The sequence below is a fragment of the Marmota flaviventris genome, chromosome 17 (assembly GCF_047511675.1).
Source record: "Marmota flaviventris isolate mMarFla1 chromosome 17, mMarFla1.hap1, whole genome shotgun sequence".
In the NCBI taxonomy this organism is placed as follows: Eukaryota; Metazoa; Chordata; class Mammalia; order Rodentia; family Sciuridae; genus Marmota; species Marmota flaviventris.
The window spans coordinates 7,142,986-7,170,191 of record NC_092514.1 but is presented as its reverse complement, the minus strand read 5'-3'; the positions used below and the strand labels follow the sequence as shown (position 1 = coordinate 7,170,191).

The 27,206-nt window shown below is 47.6% G+C and overlaps 1 protein-coding gene across 1 annotated transcript in view; it reads left to right on the top strand.

The window, feature by feature from the left end:
• Nucleotides 1–27,206, top strand: part of LOC114080116 (nuclear pore membrane glycoprotein 210-like) — a 101,079-nt gene that overhangs the window by 45,295 nt on the left and 28,578 nt on the right. The window contains 9 exon segments of the mRNA XM_071603510.1: nt 866–997; nt 1,364–1,522; nt 2,548–2,639; nt 3,961–4,135; nt 5,225–5,400; nt 5,982–6,202; nt 6,603–6,739; nt 8,178–8,637; nt 8,913–9,163. Of these exon segments, the coding sequence (XP_071459611.1) occupies nt 866–997; nt 1,364–1,522; nt 2,548–2,639; nt 3,961–4,135; nt 5,225–5,400; nt 5,982–6,202; nt 6,603–6,739; nt 8,178–8,637; nt 8,913–9,163 (1,803 nt within the window).

The following is a 27,206-nucleotide window of genomic DNA, read 5'->3' as shown; positions in this document are numbered from 1 at the left end:
CCTGGGCCAGAGCCACGTGTCCATGGTGCCCAGCTTAGGCTCGGTTCTGGGCCTGGGGTGGGGTGGGCGTGCAACACAAGCATAGCGTCTCCTCTTGGGGTCCACCTGGCCTCCTCCCTGAGGGCGAGGCTGCCCATCCCCCACCTTGGGTAGCACCTGGATAGCAGGAGCCCCTACCCCGTGCACCTGTGAGGTTGGCCGGTGAGCGATGGACGTGGATACCCCGAGTCCTGTGCACAGCCAGGGCTGCTGTCCTTGGCACCCAGGAGGCCTGCTTCCCAGAGCCCCTGCCAATACCAGGACCTAAGAGTGCCCTCGTCCTTCATGTGAAGCGCCCCGTGGGTGCAGGGGCCTGTGTGTCCTCCCATGCACCTGGGGTTGTCCCCAATGTCCCCAGCATCCGCAGGGCGAGTCAGTTCTCAGGCCTGTGCAGCTGGTTGCGGGTGTGGCTAGCACTGCGTGTCCCCAGTCTGCCACCTGGAGTCGGGCTGGGGGCCAGCTGGTGGCCGGCTCACCTACGCCTGCCCACAGGCTGAAGGAGCCAGGCTGCCGGTGTCCACGCCCCACAAGGCCTGGGAGGGTCAGCAGGAGGGTGCGGACCTCGGCAGCATGGGCTGAGTGGCCAGGGGTGTCCGCAGGCCTCCTGCAGCCCCAGGGGTCTTTCCAGAAATGGACCTGGCCATGCACAGCCCCTGGCAGGGAGGGACAGGCCGGTCCCCGGTGGTTGGACTATCTGGTGTTTGGTCATGGCTCCCAGAACCTGTGTCCGGCCTGGGGTGGACATGGGCAGATAGGCAGAGCTCCAGGAGGAGGGTCCCCAGCCTGGGTGCGTGGGTGCTCACAGGCCCGGCTCTCTCACCCCCAGATGCCCGTCTATATCACTGGGGTCACCAACAACCAGAGCCCTTTCTCCTTTGCAAACGCCGTGCCAGGCCTGACCTTCCACTGGTCGGTCACCAAGCGCGACATCTTGGAGCTCTGCGGACGGCACCACGAGGTAGGGCCCAGCCTGCCTCCCGGAGGGCGGGCGGCCTCATCGCCCCGGGGGCCTGTCCCAGGGCAGGGGACACAGGGCCCGCTGCAGGACACACTGTGGCTTATCACAGACGTCCTGCAGTGGGCCCTGTGGGGGACCCCACAAAACCCAGCAGCCCCCACATAACATTCCCACGCACACACAGGGCTCCAGGCCCCGCTCAGTGACCCCGCGTCCCAGGCACCATGCAGAGTGGCCGGTGGCCTTGTGTGGGTGACTGCCGTCTGTGTGGCCCTGGGTCAGCAGATCTGACCCCGGCCGAGGGCAGTGGCCTTGGGGAAGAGGGTGCCCCCAGGCCTGTCCCTGAGCCCGCTCTCTGCCTTCCAGGCGTCCGTCCAGCTGCCCTCACAGTACAACTTCGCCATGAGCCTGCTCGGCCGGGCGAAGGGCCGCACAGGGCTGAGGGTGGTGGTCAAGGCCCTGGACCCCTCGGCGGGACAGCTGCACGGCCTTGCCAAGGAGCTCTCAGACGAGATCCAGGTCCAGGTACTGACGGGACACAGCCGTGAGGGCAGCAGACAGCGCAGGGGCCTGGCCCAGAGCTCCTGGGCCCCTGGTGTGGGGGACCCTCGCTGCACTGAGGGGCTGCGCCTGCCTGGGGAGGACGGGCAGAGGGGGTGTGTGTCACCCTGGGGGGAGCCCAAGGGTGGTGTCGCCAGACTGCATGGAGGGACTCTGCCGGTGGCAGGGTTGGCTGCAGATCTGAGCAGCAAAGGCCTGGTGACCGGGAACAGCCTGTGGGTTCCAGTAACAGCAGCTGGGCCTAGTTCAGGAGAGGGCGGGGCCTGCTCAGGGGAGGGTGGAGCCTGCTCAGGGGAGGGTGGAGTCTGCTCAGGGGAGGGCGGAGCCTGCCCATGGGAAGGTGAGGCCTGCTCAGGGGAGGGCAGGGCCTGCTCAGGGGGAGGGTGGAGCCTGGCTCAGGGGAGGGTGGAGTCTGCTCAGGGGAGGGTGGAGCCTACTCAGGGGAGGGCGGAGCCTGCTTAGGTGGTCAGGGGCCCTGCTTGTGGTCAGGGGTCAGGCCTTGGGTGGGGCCTCATGACACAGGACCAGCTGCCTGGAGGGCAGGGAGCCAGCTGCCCTATGTGGTCTGGAGAGGGAATGTAGGTGGTGGGCTCCCTAGGAGTCCTGCTGCCCCTGTGTCCTCCGGGAGCCCTCGAGCATGGCAGAGGGGAGGGAGCCGGATGGGCCACAGCAGAGAGAGAGGCTTGTTCTGAGATGGTGACAGGGACAGGATGTCTCAGTGGCGGGGGTCCCCCGAGCAGGACACCGGGCCTGATCTCCCTGCTGTGGAGTCTCCTGTGACGGAGGCCGAGGCCGAGGCCGAGGGTGAAGCCGGGTGGCCCAGCTCCCACAGGGTGCAGACAGCTGCTGCTACTGGGCCACCAGCCCCATCGTGTCCCCAGGCATGGGGCAGATAGTCTGCCGTTGGTCTCGTCCTGGCCCCCAGCCCCCACTTGTGGATAAGGGGACTCAGGCGTGCCGTGGGAGACCCAGCTCACCCTCTTTCCCAGGTTTTCGAGAAGCTGCGGCTGCTGAACCCCGAGATAGAAGCAGAACAAATATTAATGTCCCCCAACTAGTTTATCAAGCTCCAGACAAACAGGTACGTGTCCCGGCTCCTGTTCACAGCAGGACTGGGAGCTGCCCCCCCATGCCCATCTGGACACCACGGGGCCTTCTGGGCACTGGGCCGGGCCTGGGCGGCCACTGCCCATCTCTGGCCTCCTCCGGGGCCGCCCGCCTACCGCAGCCTAGAAACATCTCCCACTCACGGGGGAAGCTCGGGGTTGAAAAGGGGAACAAGTTCCAACTTGGACTGTTAAATATTTCAAATGACTCAGAAGCGGAGCCCATGAATTAACCAGAGCGGCCTCACCTGGGACCAGGTCAAGTGCTCCTCGCAGCCCTGCCCAGACCCGCAAGGACAAAGCTGCCCTGTAATGAGGTCCCTGGGCAGTGGCCATGCACATTAACGTCTGAAAAGTGTATCTTTAAAGGTTCTGAGCAGACGTGATTCCCACCTGACCCTCACAGGGACAGGGACACTTTTCCTAAGGAGCATTTGCGCTTAAGTGGCAGTTGCTAAGGGCCCGGGGGCCGAGTTCCATGTTTTATGAACGCACACCCAGGGAGTGTTCAGCCAGAAGTAACTCAGTGCCCAGCACTGTGCTAGGCCCCAGGAATGCAGGCAGAGGTGGATGGCACGAGGTGACATCAGGTGACAGCAGGCGTCCTGCAGGAGCCCCCCAAGAAAGGGGCCACACGGCCAAGCCAGGGCTCAAGTAAGAGCTGCTGGCCCCCAGATTTAGGGGAGCCGCGGCCCAGATCACCTGGAGGGCTGGCCGCAGAGGAGAGGGCATAGGACACCACAGGACGTCCCCTGGCTCAGTGCCTGCTGACGGTGTCTGTGACCCCTCTCAGGGTCCAGTGAGCAGCCCCAGAAATAGGACAGGGCACTCGGCCTCCCCTTTCAGAGCTGACAAAACCGAGGCCAGAGGGAAGGCGGAGGAAGCTCTAGACCACCTCGGACCTGTCCCCACCTGGATCCTGTCCCCACCAGGGTCCTGTCCCCGCCCCAGTCCTGCCCCCGCCCCGCACTCTCCACCGCACCAGGCGGCCTGACCTCAGTGACTGTTAGCTGCAGAAGCCATCTTTACCCATAAATGACCGTGTCGCTGATGCAACCGTCCTCAGGGTCTGTCGCCCGCTGCCCGCTGACCCCACGGCCACTCTGAGGAGTGTGTGGCCACGTTGTCTTCAGAGCCACAGGCTTTCTGGCTTAGGTCTCCTGGGGGTGGCTGACGAGGCTGCAGACGGCGACAGCACACGCTGCACTGCAGGCAGATGGTCGATCTCGAGGCATCGACCAGGGCCGTCCCCCACCCCCGCAGCCATCTGCAGAAACAGATGTCTTCTTCCCCAAGGGACGGTGCCGCGGCTCTTTGCTACCGTGTCCTGGAGGGGCCTGAGAAGGTTCCCGTCGTGCATGCCGATGAGAGGGGCTTCCTGGTGTCCGGCTCTGTGATCGGGACCTCCACTGTCGAAGTGACCGCTCAGGAGCCTTTCGGGGCCAACCAGACCATCATCATTGCCATGAAGGTGGGTGGCACTTGGCCCTGTTTTGGATAACAAAATCTAAAGCTCAGAGGCACGTGTTTCCTCTTTCTGGTGTAAAACTGGTTCACCCAGCCGGGGGCCTGCGGTGCACATCTGTGATCCCGGGAGCTCAGGAGGCTGAGGCAGGAGGATCGACAGTTGGAGGCCAGCCTCAGCAACTTAGCAAGGCCCTGAGCGACTCAGGGAGACCCTATCTCTAAATAAAATACAAAAAGGGCTGGGGATGGGGCTCAGGGGTTAAGCACCTCTGGGTTCAGTTTCCCAGTACCAAAAAAAAAAATGTGTTCACTCTCCAGCTGTAAACCGTGGGTAGGGATTTACGTAAGAGTCACCCAGGGACAAATCCTGGACAGGTGTGTGGCCGTTGGAGCCAAAGACCCCAAGAGGTCACCGATTCCACCCACCTTGTTTCATAGATGGGAAACAAGTCCAATGAGGGCCTGGATCAGCCCGGGGGCCCAGGGCTGGTGCCCCGTCCCCCCGGCCCAAGGGTACACTGCCTGACGTGCCTGATCCCTAACGTGGCCACCCCTGGGAGTGGAGCCCCTGCGGGGGCACCCAGGGAAGAGCGAGGTCGATCCTTGACCAAACACTCTGCACTTGCCGGGGACCCCCCACGATACTTTCAAGCTCATGAAAGTGGCTAAGTGCTCATCCTGTTTCAGCACGCACGTGCTGAGCGCTAACTATACCAGCCACTGCCTCCCGGGACTTTGCGGTGACTTTGGACTGGGGAGGGGTGGCTTTGTGACCAGGAGGTTTCTGCCTGGGATCCAGAGAGATTTGTTGAGTTGCGATTTATGGGACTTGGGTTCCTCCGTCACCTGGGGCTCCTCTCTGACCCAAGGGGCATTGTTCCCGCCTCACGTGCCCCAAGAGCCAGGTGACAGCCGGTGGTGCTTAAGTAACGAGCACAGCACTCTGGTCTCTCCAGGTCCTGATGTGGGTGTCCTGGGTGGCACCCGGGGGACTTGGCCTGCACGGTTGGAGGCGGGAACTGGGTCATAGGCCTGGCGCTCTGGAGGCCCGTCCCCGGCTCAAGGGTGTCATCGTATTGCCCCTGTCCTCCAGGTGTCCCCCATCTCCTACCTGAGGATGTCCATGAGCCCGGTCCTGCACACCCAGGACAAGGAGGCCCTGGCGGCCCTGCCTCTGGGGATGACCGTGACCTTCACTGTCCACTTCCACGACCACTTTGGAGACATCTTCCACGCGCACAGTTCGGTCCTCAGCTTTGCCACCAACAGGTAGGGTGTGGGTGACACTGTTGTCACAGCCCCACCCGGGGTGCCCCTGGTTCCACCTGGTGTGGCGGCAGGTGGGGACTTGGGCTCAGCCACCAACAGGACCCAGTGCTGTCCAATTCAAATCTGTTTTTATTTTGGGGTCACTCGTGGTTTCCCAGGGAGGGGCCACCTTGCCTGGCGGAGGGAGCAGACCGTCTCCAGGGTCTGGGGGAGCAGAGGGAGCATCCTGCCGGTGGTGACCACTGCAGCCTGGGCTTCCCACAGCCGGTGGCCGAGCTGGCAGAGTGGGGCCTTAGGAGACACGGGCACCAGCTGCTCTCTAAGCGCCAGCCGTTTAGCGCGCCCGTCACGCCACGTGGCAGGCACAGTGTCACCGGTGGACAGAGGGGACGTGGCAAGGCTGTCCCACAGCAGAGGCCTTCTCTGGGGGTCACTCTCCTCCTGGCCGCGGTTTCCCTTCTGGGTGTGGGGTGGTGGTGCTGGCCCTGGGTGGCCAGGGGCTGTGGCCTCTGTCCTGCAAGGCGCGAGGAGGCCTGCGAAGCCCTGGGACTCCCTCCAGCTGAGCGCCTCCCTGTCCCCAGAGAGGACTTCGTGCAGGTCACCAAGGGCACCACCAACAACACCTGCGTACTGCGCACGGTCAGCGTGGGCCTGACGCTGCTGCGCGTGTGGGACCCCGAGCACCCCGGCCTCTCCGACTACGTGCCGTTGCCCATCCTGCCGGCCATCACTCCAGAGATGCCCGGCACCGTGGTGGTCGGGGATGTCCTCTGCCTGGCCACTGCGCTCACGGGCCCCAAGGGTGAGAGAGCCAACCAGGGCAGTCTCGGGGTCACCGCGCCTGCCAGGGTGGGAGGGGGACCCTGGGGTGCCCTGAAGGGGTCAGGAAGGACACCAGAGGGCCACATAGGCCATGTTGGCTTTGGAGATGTACCTGCCTGGGTAGCAGGGCCACTCCCTAGTGGGCGCCTGGGGAGGGTGGCCCTGGGGACAGTTCCCCTGGTGACGGCACCCCTGGGGACGGTCTGCTGGGCAGCCACAGTCCATAGAGCAGGTGTGCCAGAAGGGGCCACCAGGACGTGGCCACGGAGGCGGGCAGGGAGGCTGAACCACAAGGCCCCTAGTGGGCAGGGGTCAGGAAGAGGTCATGGGCGGCTGGTCCTCTGTTGGGGGGATGGGTGACATGGGGCCTCTCCTCCCAGGTGCCCCAGGAACCTGGAGCTCTTCAGCCGACAGCATCCTCCAGGTCGACCCCAAGACGGGGGTGGCCGTGGCCCGGGACGCGGGGTCCGTGACGGTGCACTACGAGGTCCCCGGGCACCTGAGGACCTAAAAGGAGGTAGGGCAGTGGGCGCCGGGCCTGGCCCACCCTCCGTGGGCAGCGGCGCCCTGGCCTGTGGCTGGGAACGCCTGTCCTTTAAACCAGTACCGTGTGTCCAGGGGTCGGCCAGGACCTGGGTCCCCAAACCTGCAGGTGCTCAGTCAGGCCCCTCACGTGCTCCGGCACAGTGTGACCTGTGGCCTGTGCGGCCCTGCGTCCACTCTGAGTCGTCCCTGGGTGGCTGGTGACAGCAGGGAAGCACTGTGTGCCCTGTGACCATGCTGTGCTGTTCAGGGGGGACAAGACCCCCGGGCCTCCTCCCCAGAGGCCGCTCCTCTCAGGGGAATCTTAGAAAGACACGCAGGCCACCGAGGCCGCCTGAGTCACCGAGGCCACCTGAGCTGCCTGAGGCCACCGAGGCCACCTGAGGCCACCAAGGGAAGCTCAATGATGTGACGTCACCAACAGAGTGAAGCCACAAGGTCACCTTCAGAGCCTTCTAGAGGCAGCAACCCTTTGGCTCCGTGTTTCTGTCCGGCTGAGGACAGGTCAGCGTGGACCCCGGTGGCACATTAGTGCCATGCCTGGGTGGCCAAGGACTGGGCGTGTCCTGCCTCCTGGAAGGGCCCAGCAGGCAGGTCCCGGGGCGCAGGGCCCTGGGTGGCTGCTGGAAGGAGGGCTGCACGTCCTGGGCCTGGCTGGTCTCTGGTCAGATCCTGGAGGCGTGAGGTCTGGGCAGCTGGTCCCGCGGCTGTGCGCAGGTGGCCTCAGGGAGCAGGGCTGGGGTGACCCTGTCCACGTGGCTGACCAGGCGCCCACGGCCCTTCCTGAGGGGAGCCGGGGCAGGGGGTGGGCACCACAGTGGGGGTCACAGGGGGTCCAGGTGGGGTCGCACCTCCACGTGGGGCTGCCAGGAAACCTGGGGCCTCCTGTGTCCCCGAGGGTGGGCGGGGCACAGGGGCTGGGCACAGGGCTGGGGACGAGGCCCAGCCACAGGCATCAAGTGGGACACGGACTGGGGCGGAGCCAGGGCCAGGAGTGCTGTCCGGGGCTGTGGTGGTCAGCCCTGTCCAGCTGGCCCATGGGGACCTGGAAGGAGGCAGTGCCTGGGCTCTGGGGTCAGTGTGGCCTCTGCCTGTGGCCTGCAGTGGGGGTTGATGACTCCGAGTAAAGGACAGGAGACTAAGGTGGGTCCTCTTGGCTGCGAGGTCAGGTCAGGAGCTCCTGACTGGTGTGTCATCTGGGTGTCACAGGTGCCATGAGGTCGAGAGGGGTGCAGGCCGGGTCATGAGGTCCAGCGGACTGAGTGTACGCTGTGCTGGCCGGGTGGACAGGCCTTGGTCCTGTTGTCACCTGGGGCCGGGTGTCCGCAGGCCGCAGGCTCAGGAGGGGTCACGGGGGGCCCAGCATGGATGGCCAGCGGGCGGCTCCTCACCAGCTGCCTCGCCCTCCACAGATCGTGGTCAGTGTCCCCCAGAGGAGCGTGGCCCGGCGTGTCCACACGGCCCAGGCCAGCTTCCAGGAGGCCACAGCCTCCAGAGTGACCGTCACCGTGGGAGACAGAAGCTCTAACCTGAGAGGTCCATGCCGTGGGGAGGTGGCTCCCAGTGTCCCTGAGCCCAGAGGCCACCCAGAGCCTAGGACCCCACGGCTGGGCAGGTGCTCTGCCTCCAAGCTGCGCCTGGCCAGCTGTCCCCACCCAGGGGACACCTTCGCCTCCCTGGGGCCCGCCTGTCCCTGGCCAGGCCTCCTGACTCCGCCCGTCTGCAGCGAGTGCTCCGCGGCCCAGAGGGCGGCCATCCCGGCTCTGGGGCCCGAGGCCCTCCTCAGCTGCCATCTTCGGTTCCAGCAAGACGTCTTCGACCTCCCAGTGACAGACGTGTTCTCGGCCGAGCCGGACTTCGACGTCACACTGGGTGAGCCAGGGCTGAGGGGCTCTGCCCACCGCCTTGGGCTGCCCGGTGGTCATGGCCTGGCTCACCGCTGTCCAGCCTGGCCCAGGGCCCTCCTGGGAGTCCGTCCTGTGCGGTGCCACCAGGGCCAGGCCTCTGTCGCTTCTGGGCCCACAGGAGGCTGGCCTTCAGCCACCGCCGCACCCGCAGGACGGTGCAGGGTCAGGAGAGTCAGGGACAGGGTGGGGTGTCAGTGCAGGTAGGGGACAGGGACAAGCAGGACACCTCTGTCTCCGCAGGCCAGTACCTCTGCTCGGTCACCATGCACAGGCTGACTGACAGGCAGCTAAGGCACTTGAGCTCGAGGAGGACACCCCTGGTGGTCACAGCCTCGGTGGCCGGGGGCCAGACGTCTGTGGAGCAGGTGGGGGCCGAGGTGCCCTTCAGCCCTGGGCTCTACGCTGACCAGACCAAGATCCTCCTGAGCAACCACCTGTCCAGCCGCGAGGTCAAGGTCTTTGGGGCCGCGGAGATCCTGGACAGCTTGGAGGTGAGCGGAGGGGTCGGGGCGGACTCAGGGACCACAGTCGGACTTCACGTTGACTACCCGTGTGGTGACCGTCCCCAGCCATTTTTATATCTTATTTAGAGACAGGGTCTCGCTGAGTTGCTCAGGGCCTCACTAAGCTGCTGAGGCTGGCCTCCACCTTGCGATCCTCCTGCCTCAGCCTCCCGAGCTGCTGGGAGGACAGGCGTGGGCCACTGCACCTGGCTTGGTTTTGCAGAGTTTTTAAAAAATTTTATGTATTACTCGTTTGTTGGTTGGTTTGTCTGTCCATGTGCTGGGTCCCCCGGCCAGTGGCTCTGTGGAGCGTCCCTGCAGCCTGACGTCTCTCCCAGGTCAGGTCCGGGTCCCCAACTGTGGTGGCCTTCGCGAAGGAGAAGTCCCTGGGGCTGCCCAGTTTCATCACCTACACGGTCGGCGTCTCGGACCCCAGGGCGGGCAGCCAGGGCCCTCTGTCCACCGCCCTGACTTTCTCCAGCCCTGCCACTAACCAGGCCCTCACCATCCCGGTGACGGTGGCCCTGGTGCTGGATCGCCGTGGGGCTGGTCCTTATGAGTGTCAGGACGGGACGTCATGGGAGGGTCCTGGGGGGCAGGGGCAGGGACGGCCAGCATGGTCTCAGGGGTCAGTGGAAACCTGTGGTCAGATGCAGACTTGGAGGGTCCTAAGTGCAGGGTGTCCCTCGAGGTGACAGTCACCTTTTTTGGGTACCGAGGACTGAACTCTGGCCCCTGCGCCCCCCCCCCCCCCAGTGTTTTATCCAGAGTCGGGGTCACTAGGTGCCTGCGCCCGCTGAGGCCCTTGGTGGGCCTGGGTCCCCGCAGTGGCCATGGGACCCCACAGGCCCTGGCTTCTTGTCCACCTGTGACCCCCCACGGCCCCCACTCCGGCCACAGCGTCCTCCTCCTGGGGGGCCCTGGCCAGCGTCCTCCCCTCCTGGGACCCGCCCTCCTGAGCCATTTCTGGCTCCCAAACCCCTTGACCCTCTTGTCCCCGGACACCATTGCCAGAGCCGCCTGTCATGGGCAGCGTGACGATGGCTCGGGTTCCCACGGGTCTCCCCAGCTGGCCGGGCCTCGAGGCTGAAATCCTGGCCTCCTTGCCTCCCTGCCTCCTCAGCCACGAGGTGCGTCCTGGGCTGGCCAGGTCACCACTGGAAACCTCCCACCTAGAGGGGACGCAGGGTGGACTCTGAGCGGGTCCCCTGCCCTGGTGGCCCTGCTGGGCATCCTGGGGCCGGCAGACACTGGCAGGCCACCCTCCAGATGGGCGGGGCTGGCGGGGGCCTGGGGTGGCCCTGGCCTGGCCTTGCTGACGGTGTCCCGGCGCAGACCGGGCCGGTCTCTTCCAGCACCTCCTGGACTCCTACCAGGCCCTGTTCTTCTTGCTCTTCACCCTGCTGGCCGGGACGGCCGTCACCGTCATAGGTGAGCCGGGGGGTGCCATGGGGTGTCGCGGGGGTGCCGGCTGACCGTACTGACCACGCTGACCCGCCTGCCCTCGCAGCCTACCACGCAGTCGGCGTGGGGGTGGCAGCCAGGGTGGCTGGGGCCGCCTCCGCCTCGTTCCCGGCCGCCGCTGCCTCGTTCGCCGCTTCGTTATTCCCGCGAGGTAAGGCAGCGGCGATGAGGGGGTGGTGGTCGGTGTCGGCATCGTTGGGCGGGGTCGCGGGGGTCGGCGGGGGGCGGGGTGGGTGGGCGTCCGCGTCGGAGAGGGGGTGGCAGCCAGGGTGGCGGCCTCGGGCTCGTTCCCGGCTGCTTCCTTATTTCCGCAAGGTAAGGCAGCAGCGGCGGGGGGTGGGTCAGCTTGGGGTGGTGGGGGGGGGGGGGTGTCCGGGTCGGTGGGAGGAGGGTCAGCGGGGGCGGGGTCGGCGGGGGCGGGGTCGGCGTGGGGGTGGCAGCCAGGGTGGCTGTGGCCGCCTCGGCCTCGTTCCCGGCCGCCGCAGCCTCTTTCGCCGCTTCCTTATTCCCGCGAGGTAAGGCAGCGGCGGGGGGTGGTTGGGGGTCGGCGTGAGGGTGGCAGCCAGGGTGGCAGCCAGGGTGCCAGCCTCGGCCTCGTTCCCGGCCTTGGCGCTTCGTTATTCCCGGGAGGTAAGGCAGCGGCCGGGGGGTTGGGGGTCGGCTTGGGGTGTTGGGGGTTGGCGTCCGCGGGGGGGGGGGGGGGGGGCGGGCGGGTTTCACTTATCGCGTATTTTTTCTCTTTACATACCAGATTTCATTTAAGTTCATGAAATAATGCTTAACATTTAGTGATTTAACTAGTGAAGCAGTAAAACTTTGGGCTTGCTTGTGCATAGTAACATGGAATACTTATATCTATTTTCTTTTGTCACAGTCGTTGGTGACTGTTGGCTATTGAAAAGGACATCTGTTAACTTCTCTAGTTCTTTAATATCTGAGTTTCTTTGTGGCTGCGTAAGTGATTCAGGAAAAAAAAACAAATGTAAAATACAAGTTTCTTAGGAAATCAGAAGTTGTTTCTTACTACTTTGGGGAGAGACTTTTTTCCATATACCTCATATGTAAATAATACAGATGCTTTTGTGTGTCTTTGGATTCTTCTGGGTAGAAGGTTAGTTCTTGTAATTTTGATAGAAAAGCCTAAATTTGTATTGTGTTTTTGCTTTCATGCCAGAAAATGCAATAGATTGTGGTATTATATTTCATTTAACTCATTGCTGCATAAATGAGAATTTTAGCTTTATGGTAGTTGTATTATTTAGATTTGTTAATTTATGTTGTAATTAAAAATGGGATTCCACAATCATAAGTACATTTAGAATTTGTGGGTTAATATTGCATGAGACCTTTGAAACCCTATGCTTGCTACTTCCAGGTGCAATTATTTAATTATGGCTTTTGGTACGGTGTGTGTGTGTGTGTGTGTGTGTGTGTGTATATGTATGTATAAACTTGTCAAAGTATGTGACAGTGTTAATTATCCCTCAGGGAAGAAATGTTAAGTGTATCTGGGTACATTCAGGAAAATGTTGAATGAGATATAGGAAAACCAGAATTACTTGTACTAGGGAGATTTGTCTTAAATCTCGTCTTTTGTTTTAATTAATTAATTTAATTTCTTCCCTTTTCATGAGGTATAAAAATATAACCAAAACCCATCAGGACAGATTTTATATGGCTAAAAATTCATGCTCTCATGAAAATAGGGGAGAGTTTTTCTGATTTTTCTTGAAGTTCTCAAACACATCTAAATAGTAGATAGAAAAGACAGTGGAATCAGATTGCCATCATTACCCTAAGTACACATATAAAGACACAACTAGGGACTGGGGATGTGGCTCAAGCGGTAGCACACTCGCCTGGCATACCTGGGGCCCCAGGTTATATCCTCAGCACCACATACAAAAACAAAGATGTTGTGTCCGCGGAGAACTAAAAAATAAATATTAAAAAATTCTCTCTCTCTTAATAAAAAAAGGCACAACTGATGTGACTATACTTTGTGTACAACCAGAGATATGAAAAATTGTGTTCCATATGTGTAATATGAATTGTAATGCATTCTGCTGTCATATATAACAAATTAGAATTAAAAATAAATAAAATAAATAAATTTTTTAAAAAATGGGAAAATTAGAAACTAATATCGTTCCATGCTGTACATATCACTTCCCTTTCTCAAGTACAATCTGGCACAAAATGTGTTGAGAAGAGATTCCCCTCCAAAGGAAAAAAAAATCCACTGGGGTTGGGGATATAGCTCAGTTGGAAGAGTACTTGCCTCCTACGCACAAGGCTCTGGGTTCAATCCCCAGCACCACCAAAAAAAAAAAAAAAAAAAAAAAAATCTATGATATTACATCCAATTGCATGAAGAAGATTTAAAGAGCCACATAACCATAATGAGAGCACAAAGCACACAAAAGTCTTTCTAGATTCCAATCTAGAAAAAAAAAAAAAAACATATCCCAAGGGAGGAGAACAATGTTCTTGCAATTACTTTTCTCTAAGGAGTATCTTAGTATGGTGATGAATGACCTTCCCCCTCTCCCCAAGCACTGAGGATTGAACTGAGAAGTGCTCTACCACTGAGCTACATCTGCAGTTTCATTTAATGTTTGTTTTGTTTTTGTTTTTCTTGAGACAGAGTCTCACCAAGTTGCCCAGGCTCTCCTCAAACTTACCATTCTCCTACCTCAACCTGCTGAGTAGCTAGGATTATAGGCATGCACTATTGTACTGGCTACAAATTATGTTTTTAAATCAGGAAATTGTCATTTAGAGAATATTATTCCCATGAGTCCTTTCTGTATAAATTACTATAGAGCAAGCTTCACAACCAATTGAAGAGACGTTATCATTAATAGGTTATCCTATATTGTAGTTAATTGTATGGAAAAGAAACAATGTAGCAAAAATGAAATCATAAGAACAAAGACATTTCACATAGTAATGTAGATTAAAATGTCATCCAACTATAAATTCCCCCAAAATGCATGGACCAAGATCCTACCCAAGATTGAGACTTGAGGAAGGACTGACTGTATCCTTTAAAGGCACAAACTCATTTTTTCTTCTCTTTGGTACCCTGTGCCACACTGTAAAGAAGCCCAGGCTATCTTGCTGGAGGGAGAGTCCATATGAAGAAAGCCCCTGACATAATGAAAGACCACATGGAAAGGGAGACTACATGAAGCCAACAGTCAGCACCTTAGTTCGGGACATAAAAAGCCATTTCAGACCTTGTAGTCTAAATCAGGCGTTCGCTGTATGAGTGAGCCTAGGTGACACTAGAGCAGAACCTTGGTTAAAGTCTTGACTTACAAAATTATGAGAAATAAAATGGTTGTTTGGTAGTGGGGATTGAATTCAGAGGCTCTCGACCACTGAGCCACATCCCTAGCCCTATTTTGTATTTTATTTAGAGACAGTGTGTCACTGAGTTGCTTAGTGCCTCGCCATTACTGAGGCTGGCTTTGAACTCGCGATCCTCCTACCTCAGCCTCCTGAGCCACTGGAATTACAGGTGTGCACCACCACTCCCGGCAAATGGTTATTTTTTTAAAGCTACTAAATTTTGGAATTTTTAAAAATATAGCAATAGATAACTAAAATACTGTTTATTGATGATTTGCAGGGCTTTTATTTAATGACCAGTTTTATTAAAGAATACCCCATTTATTTCTACTGTGATCAGAAAACAAACTGAAATTCAATATTTAAAATTTTTTGAAACTGATTATTTTGCCAAGAATATAACCTATCTTGCAAATTTCCATGAGGACTAGAAAAGAATATATATTCTGGAGTTGTTGGGTATTGTCTGTCAATGTCAATAAGGTTAAGATGGTTGATAGTTTTGTTCAGACTCTTGTGTATCATTAGTGATTTTTTTATAGTGTTACTATCAGTTATTAAAAGGGTGTTAAAAATTCAAAGTATGGATTTGTCTCTTCAGTTTTGTCAGCTTTCATATATTTGGGGCATATAAATGTTTGGTTGTATGGTGTCATGTTTCTGTGTTCTTAAAAAACACATTATGGTATTATGAAATGTCTTTCTTATTTCTTATAAAACTCTTTATCTTGAATTTAAATTCATCTGATGTTAGTATAGCCTCTGCATTCTTATTGGCTTACTATTCATGATGTATTTTTATCTATTATCTATTTCTTGTTTTCGTTCTATTCATATTTTTATTTAATTAAATAAAATTACATTAAATAAAAATTAAATTTTATTTAATTTATCCATTTGCTTTTAGCTGTATTGCTTTACATTATTGTTTTAGCAATGTTTCCAGGAATTATGAAATGCATTCTTTAATTTATCACAGTTTTCATAGTTTAAATTGTGATACTTTCTCACATCTCCCCAAGTCTTTTGTGCTTTGTCGTCATACATATTACAGCTGTATACATTTTTTACCTTAGTCATGTTTCCAAGAAATTAAAAGAATAAATATGTATACATATTGCCTTTTATATTTACCTACATTTTACTATTTCTAGTACTTTTCATTTCTGTTTATGGTGCATTGTCTTTAAAAATATCTACCCCAAATTCTTCACATTCCTGTATCATGTTGCTTCTCTCATTATGAAGTAATATCTATTTTCCTACCTGCTGAGTCTGGGCTGGTATTTTGTCTTGTTTTAATGAACAAAATATATTTTTGGTGAAAGTGATACCATGTCAATCCTAGAGATCCTTGGGAAGGTGTATACCTTCTACTTTTATCCTCTAGGAATCCAATCAACAAATAAAAAATTTTAGAATGACTGAATGACTAAAAGCATTTGAGGAGAAAAGCCTGACCCAACCAGTTGATCTAGCAGACATGTAAACGAAGCTATTTTGTCAGTTCTACTTTTGGTTAAACAATCCCTGCTAAAGGAAACCACATAAGCAGTAATAAATAACCTACAGCAAAGGACCCATCAGGTTATGTAATGCCAAATTATAGAATAAGGAGAAATAACAAAGAATTTTTATTTTAAATCATTAAGTTTATTACACAGTGAACTAAAACACACAGTGCATCTGTTTCTAGCTGGTGGATCATCTCCTTTTATCCTGAAGAGGTTCTTTTAGCATTGTTCATAGTAGAGATCTATTGGTATTGAATTTTCTTACTTTTTATTTATTTGAAAATGTCTATTCTGCTTTCAGTTTTGAAGAGTATTTATCCTGGATTAGCAGTTTTTGTCTTCTAGCACCTTAAACCTTTCCATTAACTTTAACCTCTCATTTCTGATAAGAAGTCAGCTATTATTTTAATCATTTTTACCAATGCATAACACACCACTTTTTTCTAATTGCCTTCAAGACCTTTTTCCTCCTAATTGATTATTTACAGTTGACTCTGATGCATCTAGATGTGATTTGCTTTGTAACTAACCTTAGTATCCACTGAGTTTCCTAAATCTGTTAACATCTTTTTTGTTAATTTGGGATAATTTTAGCCATCATTATCTTAAATATTTTTTCTGTACAACTTATGCCTCTATTCTTTTAGAAATCTAATTATATGTATGTTAGGTCACTTTGTACTGATAGTAACCACGTCTCTATTTTTTTCTTTCTGATTTTTAGACCAGATAATTTTTATTGGTCTATCTCCAAGTTAACTTTTTGTTGTTTTTGCACTATACAATCTGATGATAGATTTGTTTCATGAATTTTTCATTTCAAATACTATACTTTTTATTTCTTTTAAAAGAAATTTTTCATTTATATAGTGACACCCATATCTACTTATTCATTATGATTAAGCTTTTCTTTAACTCCTTGAAATTAGTTATAAAAACTATTTAAATTTTTTTTCTGCTAATCCTAACATCTGGGTCAGCTCACGGAACTTTTTTTATATGTGATATTTTCTCTTGTTGTTCTCATTTTTCTATCTTCTTTGCATTCTGGCAAAATTTAATGATATTCTACATGCCTGTAATCCCAGCGACTCAGGAGGCTAAGGCAGGAGGATCAAGAGTTCAAAGCTAGCCTCCGCAACTAAGGGATGCACTTAGCAACTCAATGAGACCCTGTATCTAAATAAAATGCAAAAAAAGGGCTGAGGTTGTGGCTCAATGGTTAAGCACCCCTGGGTTCAATCCCTGGTACCAAAAAAAATTTTTTTTAATTATATTCTGGTCATTTAAAGATGACACATCATAGGAAGTCTGGATTATGTTGTCTTCCTATAAAGGATATTCTGTTTTATGTGTCATACAGGCTAATTACTGGTAAATTGTTTTGATCATATTAGATTTGGTATTATTATTATTATTATTATTATTATTATTATTATTATTATTATTATTATTTGGTACCAGAGATTGAACTCAGGGTACTCAATTACTGAGCCACATCCCCAGACCTATTTTGTATTTTACTGAGAGACAGGGTCTTGCTGAGCTGCTTTAGCACCTCGATTTACTAAGGCTGGCTTTGAGCTCGTGATCCTCTTGCTTCATCCACCCCAGTCACTGGGATTATAGGCATATTCCACCGCGCCTGGCTAGGTTTGGTATTTTTCTTTTTTTCCATATTTCATGGTGCATTATACTTGTACATAATGGTGGGATTTGTTGTTATGTTTTCATACATATGTACAATATAGTGATAAAACTTAGCCAATATCTTTCTTGAGTATTTCTCTTCTACCTGCTTTCCTCTCTCCCCTGATCCCTTTCCTCTATTCTACTGATCTCCCTTTGATTGTCGTGAGATTCCTTTCACACACACACACCTTTCTTTTCCTTTTTCCTTTCTGGCTGCCACATACATTTTTAGCATGAATCAATTTTGGTTTCAAATTTAGGTCTACCATTTTCCCTTTACTCTTTTGTGTGTGGTTCTTTTTGCTAAGGCTTATTTCTGAACTCTCAATTAAGTACCTGATATACTAGTGAAGCTGCTGCAACCTGACTCTGCTGGAAACCTAATTTCTTCCAACATTGCCATTTAGCATCATCTTCAGTCTCCTTTATAGCAGTCAAACTCTGCTAAGCCTTAAAGAGTCTCATCTGGTACATTCATATCAAAAATGAATTTCCTCCAGGCTTTTAGTATTCTCTCTCTAACACACACACACATATAATCACATTGCACACACCATACATAGCTCAGACATTCTTGTCCACAAAATTCCAACCACTATGATAATCTTGCACTTTGATAATTTTCTCCTTAACTCAGTATGACCACCATCTTACTTGAGCTTCATCCCCCTAATTAAGTGTGTTTTGTGCACCAGGCCTACAGTCATGTCTGAAATTAATACCTGAAAATGTGTTTCTAGTTTTATACTCTTTTGTGTCAGGAAAACAAATCCAGTACAGTAGATCTATAATAGTTTCAAGTAAAAGTACTAAATTACTTATATCCTTGCCCATCAATAGTGGTAGAGACACTTAGGTGAACTTACATAGAAACTGCAACATCTTACATACTCAACAACAATTTCATTGCCCATGGGACCCAAAATTAATTGAAAGAGTAAACCCCAAAATGGATATCTGAAAAATAAACTGGTCAAAATCAGTAAGGCAATCAGACTTAAATAATCATATATTTTACCAATAGCACTAGCTTAAAAGTATGGGTCTAAAATAACTAGAAAAATACAAGTTAATGGCTAGAGTCATAAAAGTTTCTATTACAATCCAATAGGCAGTCTGTTATGATGCTTTAATATTATATGATAGTTGTGAAATGATTACAAACTAATAATGAACATAATCTATTTGCAGATGAAAATGTTCTTCCCTGTATTATCTACAAAGTTTAGACCTCAAAATGCCCTGGAAAATAAATTTCTTAAGTCTCATCAAAATGAGCTGCCAGGTTTTTTCCTACATTTGACATGACACAGTGCCAAGATTTCTAGTCCTGAATACACACTTTCTATAGGGAAGAGACATTTATCTTGGCAACTAACAGATCATTTATCTCATTTCATACAGCCAATTTTAGTTGTAAGAAAAGAAATGTTTATGTATTTATTCTGCTGACTTTAATCTATAATCTAATCAGGGATCAACAAACTTTTCCTGAAAAGAGACTGATAATAAATATATTAGACTTTGTAGGCAAGTCTTCATTGCTACTCAAGTGCCAGTGTAGCACAAAAACAGCCTAGACTGTGGGTAAATAATATAAGCTTCTGTGTTCTAATAAAACTTTGTTTACAAAAGCAAGTGTTATTGTTGGGCACCTTGGTGTGCTTGCAACTACTCAGAAAGCTGAGGCAGGAAGATTACTTAAGGAAGGAAGGAAGCAAGGGAGGGAGGGAGGGAGGGAGGGAGGGAGGGAGGGAGGAAAGAAAGAGAAAAAAGCAATAAAGAGAATAATGAAAAAAAAAAAAAAAACAGTGTCAGGCTGACAGCTATGATTTGCTCATCACTGTTCCGGAGTATTAATTAATGTTTATGCTCACAACAGATGTTTGGCTAGGCTGTATATATACATACATACATGAAGGCAATTTTGTTCTTTTTGTTTGCTTTCTTTTATTTTTTCCATTTCTTTGTTGATACATTACAGTCGTAAATCATGGCAGTATTTGTCGTTACATATTTCCACATGCACAATATAACACTACAGTTTGGCCAATATCATTCCCCAGTATTTTCCCTTCACTCCTCCCTCTCCTGGTCCCTTTCCTACACTCTACTGATCTTTTGATTTTCACTTTTCTTTTCCTTTTTCCTCTCTTGCTTCCACATACGAGAGAAAACATATGCTCCCTTGACCTTATGAGTTTAGCTTATTTTGTGTAACAAGAGTGTTCTCAAGTTTCATCCGTTTTCCAGCAAATGACATAATTCACCTTTATGGCTGAATAAAGCTCCATTCTGTGTATATGCCACATTTTCTTTATTTATTCATCCTTGATAAGCACCTAGTTTGGTTCCATAGTTTGGCAACTGTGAATTGTGCTGCTATAAACATGGGTATGCATGTACTACTCTAGTATTATGACTTTAATTCTTTAAGATAAACATTGAGTAGTTGTATAGCTGGGTTATATGGTGGTTTCCTGCCTAGTCTTTTGAGGAACCTCCATACTGATTTCAATAGTGGTTATATTCATTTACAATCCTATCAACAGAGAAAAAAGTGTCCCTTCTTTTCCACATTCTTCTAGCATTTATTATTTTTCATATTTTTTTAAGTAGTTGGACACAATACCTTTATTTTTATTTATTTATTTTAATGTGGTGCTGAGGATTGAACCCAGGGCCTTGCACGTACTAGACAAGCGATCTGCTGCTGAGCCACAACCCCAGCCCCATATCGTTCATATTCTTGATGCCTGCTATTCTGACTAGAGATAAAAGCTCACTGTAGTTTTGATTTGCATCTCCCTAATTGCTAATGATGTTGAACATTTTCATAGATTTGTTGTCCATTTTTATTTCTTCTTTTGAGAAGTGTCTGTTTAATTCATTTGCCCAATTAAGCTAGGTTATTTGAGGTTTTGATGTTAAGTTTTTTAAAGTTTCTTATATAGTCTGGATATTAATCCTGTGTCAAAAGAGCAGTTGGCAGGGCTGGGGATGTGGCTCAAGCAGTAGCGCGCTCGCCTGGCATGCATGCAGTCCAGGTTCGATCCTCAGCACCACGTACAAACAAAGATGTTGTGTCCACCGAAAACTAAAAAATAAATATTAAAAAAATTCTCTCTCTCTCTTTAAAAAAAAAAGAGTAGTTAGCAAATATTTTCTCCCATTCCGTAGGTTCTTTCTTCATGTTACTATTTGTTTCCTTTGCTGTGCAGAAGCTTTTTAATTTGATGCCATTCTGTTTATTAACTCTTGTCATTATTTTCTGAGCTTTAGGAATTCTAATAAGAAAGTCATTGCCTGTACCTATATGCTGGAGTCTCAAACCTATATTTTCTTCCAAGGATTTGCATAGTTTCTGGTCTAATTCCTGGGCTTTTGATGTCTTTCAAGTTTGTACAGGGTCTAGTCTTATTTGTCTACATATGGATAACCAATTTTCCTGGCACCATTTGTTTAAAAGCCTGTCTTTTCTCCCAATATGTTTTTGGCACCTTTGTCAAGGATCAGATGACTGTTAACTGTGTTGGATCTTTTTCTGTGTCTTCTCTTCTTTCCCATTGGTCTATGTATCTGGTTTTATGACAGAGACTTGCAGTGGTTATTTCAATAGCTTTGTAGTATAATTTGAAGTCAGGTATTTTGATGATGCCTCCAGCTTGCTTTATTGACTTATAATTGCTTTGGCTATTTTGAATATTTTATTCTTCCAAATGGGTTTCAGGACTGTTTTTTCTAGTTCTGGAAAAATGAAATTTATTATTATTATTATTATTATTATTATTATTATTATTATTTTAAATTTATATGACAATAGAATGCATTACAATTCATATTACATATATAGAGCACAATTTTTCAAATCTCTGGTTGTATACAAATTATATTCACACCAATTCATGGGTATTTTGATGGGAATTGCATCAAATCTTTATGTTGCTCATAAAATCAATTTCAAACATATACAATCATATTAGTAGTGATTTTAGTGTCCAAAAAGAGATCTACTAAACAATAATTACTAGGCTGGTTTGGTGACTTGTAGTCCTAACTACTCAGAAGACCAAGCCAGGAGGATTGCTTGAGTCCAGGAGTTGGAGATCAGGTTAGGCAACATACCAAGACCCCCATCTTAAAAATAATAATAATTACTGATGTCAAAACACATCTCAATCATTATGATAGTCACTAACTCTTCATTGTTTTCCTTGAAACTCTAATATACAATTAGTGAATGTCAATTTAGGACTAATTGTGCTGTTTTATAGAGGAGAAAGCTGATTATAATGGTAAATGAAATCAGCTAGCATGAACTGATTTGTGTTTATTTAATTACAATTATCATGCTGATGACTCTACATATTAAGTCTCCACCTATAGTCCCCTGGGTGCTAATTTTAAAAACATGAGTTTTCATTAAAAATAAGAAAAGAAACCCCTCCATATGCATTTCAATAATTCAAATTGTATCATAATTTGACTATTAACACAAAGGAAAATCAATGCAACTAATTCAGATTTAAATTTAAGATTACACAGTGCAAAAGAGGAAATAGTCTTGGAAAGGGAAGTAGAAAAATGTAAGATCCCTCTTAGAGGTCAGAAAAAATAAATTCAAAAATGTGATTTTTTTAAAAGGTAGTGTTAACTTGAAGTGGAAAACAAAAAGCAAAAAACCTTTGAAGCAAAGTCAGTTGTGTTTACAAGGGCCTTTGGGTTTTTTTGATGTTTTAGTGCTTCTGGTTTTTAAAATGTTGATTTGTGGAGGATGGGCACAGGGGATTGAATCTAGGTGCTTAACCACTGATCCACATCACCAGCCCTTTTTTACATTTTTTTTTTTTTTTTTTTTTTGAGATAGGGAATCCATAAATTACTTAAGGCCTTGCTAAATTGCTGAGGGTGACTTTGAACTCAAGATCCTCCTGCCTCAGCCTCCAGAGCCACTGGGATTACAGTGTGCATCATGAAACCGGGCCTTAAATGTTGATTTTATAATCCTTTCTTTTTAGCTGATAAGAGAAATTACAAAATACAGAATACTTGCAAACTACAAAATATAGGATACTTACAACTAAAGGTGCTTTGTTAAATGATCAGAGTTTAACTAAAGTTTCAAGCAGTGACTCTCAAACTGGGAGAGTGATTCTAGTCTTATCAAGAGAAGTTTAGAAATGCCTGGGGGCATTTTGTTGTTGTTTCACCATGACTGAGGAAACTACTAACATTTTTTGGCCAGGCCCATGGATAGTATATAACCTTCAGCTAGTAGGAACAGTCCAAACCAAAGTACCAATAGAGTTCTATCAAGAAACCCTGGTGCAAAGAAGCAATCTACCAAGGTCTCTTACTTAACTGCAAGGAAAACACAGTTGCAGTTAAGTAAGAGAACAGAGCAGATGCCTGGTGCAGTGCTGCATGCCTGTAATCCCAGTGGCTCTGGAGGCTGAGGCAGGAGGATCGTGAGTTCAAAGCCAGCCTCAGCAAAAGTAAGGCCCTAAACAATTCAGTGAGACCCTATCTCTAAATAAAATACAATGTAGGGCTGGAGATGTGGCTCAGTGGTCTAGAGCCCTTGAGTTTAATCCCTGTTACCAAAGAAAAATAGACCACCCAGGTGACTTGTTTGTACCAGTAGGTCTACCTAAAACGAAAAGGGATTTTATGTGATCAAATTGTTTTATTATCCATTTAAATATAATTCTTTATTTCTTTATGTTTGTCAAGAAGTAAATATATTTAAGATAACAATGAAAAATAATAAAAGAATGACAAGTATAGGAACCTAATGATGACTTACACTTTTTGATTACAGACTTGAGATTCATCTGAAATGACAATGCAATCCCTAGCTATTGCAACAGAAATCTTAACCTCTCAGTGAAAAAAAAAAAGAGGGATGTTGAGATACCTTCAATCATCTTTTCTCACTTCTGCGTAAGTACCAAGAGAGGTTGGCCCAAAATATTTTAAAACCTAACACATACTTTTAAACTTGACTTTTTTTAAAATAAGTGCAAGTATATGGTATGGTCTAGTGTTAATTTACAATCCCTACTTTCTTATGCTGTGACTGTCTTTAAATGTGCCCAGTTTGAACTGAGATGTGCCATAAGTCAGATGTCAAAGACTTATTGTGAAGAATGTAAAATAACACTTATATTTTTATTTTGATTACAAGTTAAAAGAATAACATTTTGAATATATTGAATTATGTAAAATGCATTATTAAATGAAGCTCATCTGTCTTTTTAAAATATGACTTCTAGAAAATTTAATTTACATGTAGAGTTAATATTATATTTCTATTGGTGGTTCTAAGGGATCAGTGAGAAATAAGAGAAAGATCATGTTCAGATTCTCTATTTCATCATTTGGGTTTGATGTCATTCACTGGTCCTCTTATGTATTCCAAACCATTTCAAATTTCATGTGCATTTGGGTAAGGCTGAGCTTTCATACTAATCGCAGAGAACTTACTTTCCCATGTATGTTTGTTCAGTGTCCCCCACTGAGTATAGTCTTCATAATAGTGATTATGGTCCTGTTTCTAATTTTATTTTATTTTTTTAAAGAGAGAGAGAGAGATAGAGGAGAGAGAAAGAGAGAGAGAAATTTTAATATTTATTGTTTAGTTTTTTAGGCCGACACAACATCTTTGTTTGTATGTGATGTTGAGGATCGAACCCGGGCCGCACGCATGCCAGGCGAGCACACTACCACTTGAGCCACATCCCCAGCCCCTGTTTCTAATTTTATACTGCATGCATCAATTAAAATGCTGAAGATTCAGGAGGGCTTGCTTTGCTTCAATGTATGCTCTGGTAGACTATATGTTATCCCGAAGAACATATTTTCTCCTCCACTCTCCCTGTCTCCTCCAAGAGGTGCTTGTGATCTTCCAAGCACACTTTGGGAGGATGTTATCAGCCTTACTTTGTTTCAGTGAGAAGAGAACAGTTTCCAGAGTAGGCACTATCTAAAAATGTCTCCTTAGTGATGAAAGCATTTATTGCCAAGACTTTTGTTGCTTTGTCAATTGTCTATATTGGCTGTAACAGCCAGGATTTTGCTGTATAATTATTTAAACCACATAAATGGGCAATCTTTCATATATTATCTCATTTTCTTCTTAAAAAATGAACTATAAAATTTTTAACTTTGACCCATATTTGTATAGATGAAATATCTGAGACTCAGAAAATTTAATGATTTGCCTATAGTCACACAATTAGACTTTTGACTCTTACTACAATCCTTTTGGCTATATTCCTTACTTCTGCTGTTGTTCCGGTAAGGAAGTAATTTATATTTCTGAAAACTAAATGGATAAAGCCCAACAGTGCACTGTGGAAACTGAGATGTACAGGCCACATGTCCCCAATATCTGTTCTGCATTTATTTCAACACACCAAATATTTGACCTCCATAGAAAGAATGCCAAGGTAAATTAGGCAGAACCAGAAACAGGAACTCATATACATGCCATATATTAGTGGCAATTTCAGATGTTTGAGTTTCTTTCTTTGTACAGTTGAAAGTGGAATAATATTTGTCAGGGCTAGACAAACAGTGGATGCTGGCAGAAGACCTTGCCTTGTATATGACTCACTTCCATTAGTGCAGTACACTTCGACATGACTTTTTAATTGTGGGGAATGCCTCAGCCCTACTGGTCATGCCCAGCCTAAACCTCCATCTTCCCTGGATTTAAGGACAAGATACTTGTTTAAATTCCACTTAAGTTATATGATCCCTTTACTTAAAGTCTAATACTTTCTGCATTTTTATTCAATTAAGTCTAAATCCTTATGCTTGATTTTCAAGGAATTTCATAATCTGACCTAAGCACACAAATATGTCTTCCTTTATAGAATCCTTTCCTCTTAGCAAAATGAGGTGTCCTTACTGTCCTTTAAACATACTTCTTTCTGCTGAGTCTTTCTTCTGCTGTTTAATTCACTTGCCTTTTATTCTCTTTTTAGAATCTGAATCCTATGTACTTACCCAGGTCTAGGTCAAATCCCAAGACTCATCTCTTACTTTTAACTCTTTAATGTTTACAATTTGTACCAAAATACATTTTAGCATTTATTTTGTGGCAGGGTAGGGCCCTTGCCACCCTCCCATTACACTAACTCTTACCAAGGAGGAAACTGGTGTTACCAAGAAAGACCTATTTATTTTTTTAGGAGTTCCCACTCTCGAGATTATAATGAGGAGCTAGAATCACCTCCACCCTTGGAGATAGATCCAAGATTGGGGTCCTTAGGCACAGGTGTAAAGGTTGATCCATTGCCTAAACCTCTTACACTGGCACAGAAGATGATGTACACACACACACACACACACACACACACACACACACACAGGCCAAAACTCAGAGAGGAAGGAAGGAAGGGAGGGAGGGAGGGAGGGAGGGAGGGAGGGCAGGGAAAGAAGGAAGGAGACCCTTTGAAATCCATTGAGAAATGATACTGTTCTGGTCAACCTGACAGAAAATGGATATTTGTTGTCATTTTCTGACTTACCATATTGTGACCAAGCATAGTGCTTTTATTTTTATTATTTTTTTATGAAGACCTTTACTAGGATTCACCTGGTTTATAACTTTCTACCTTTAAATATAACTGGATCTGCTGGGAGGTGGTGGCAGAGTCTGTAATCCCAGATATTCAGGAGGCTGAGGCTGGAGGATCGCAAGTTTGAGGTAAACTTGGGGAACTGAGCCAGACTCTGTTTCAAAATAAAAACTAAACTGGGCATGGTGGCACACACCTGTAATCCCAGCGGCTCAGAATGGTGAAACGGGAGAATTGGGAGTTCAAAGCCAACCTTAGTAATTTAACGAGGCCCTGAGTAACTCAGTGGGACCTATCTCTAAATAAAATACAAAAGAGGGCTGGGGCTGTGGCTCAGTGGTTGAGTTCCCAAGAGTTCCATCTCTGATAGCAAAAAAAAAAAATTAATAATAAATGAATAAATAAAATAAAAGGGCTGGGGATGTAGCTCAGCAGTAGAGCACCCCTGGATATTTGTACTAGGGAGTACAAAAAAAAAAAAAGAATTTTCAATGCATATTACTTTTTGTCTAGTTTATTTCATTCAGAATCTCCCTGTTTTTGCTATTATCAATAGTTCTTTATTCTTGCTAAGTATGTTTCCAAAATTTATTATCTATTTTCCTATTGATATACATTGGGGATTTTTTTTAAGTAAACCAGGTTATATTTATACAGTGGAAAATTATTAAGCAATGAAAATAAGAAGTACATTCACATTCAACAACTTTGATAAATCTTAAAAAAATACATATGGAGCTAAAAAAGCCACACACCGAAGAACACATGTGTATGATTGCACTGTATAAAGTAACAAAACAGGCAAAACTAATCCTTGTTATTAGAAGTTAAAATACTGCCTAACTCTGGGGGAGCGGAGGGAATAATTAGGGGAGCAATGAGAGAGGGCTCATGAAGGTGCATTTGATGTCCAATTTCTTGACCTGGGTTAGGGTTTAGTGGATATGTTTACTTTGTGATAATTCATTGTGCTATACGTGATTTTCTTTTGTCTGTTATATTTAATAAAAGAGAAGCTCTATTAACAGTAAAAAAAATCAATCTCTACATTCATGGAATAGTTAGTAATCAAATGCCTACTATATGTTTAATATGAGTATAAGGGTTCTGAGGCATGTAAGACAGACATGTTCCCACAGTCCAACATTGGGGATTTTTTGACTATTACAAATAAAACCACCATGAATAGTTGTGCACAAGTCTCAGTGTGGATGTATGCTTTTATTTCTCTGGAGTAAATATCTCGACAGGTGTGATTTAATTTTTAAAGCAACTGCCAAACAGTTTTCTAACAGTTTGTGCCATTGTTTGTACTACATGTTATACTCTGCAGTTCTAAGAGAGATACCATAGTCTTCATCTTTGTCAACATTTGTTATGATCAGTCTTAAATTTTGTCCATCTTACTGTATGTGT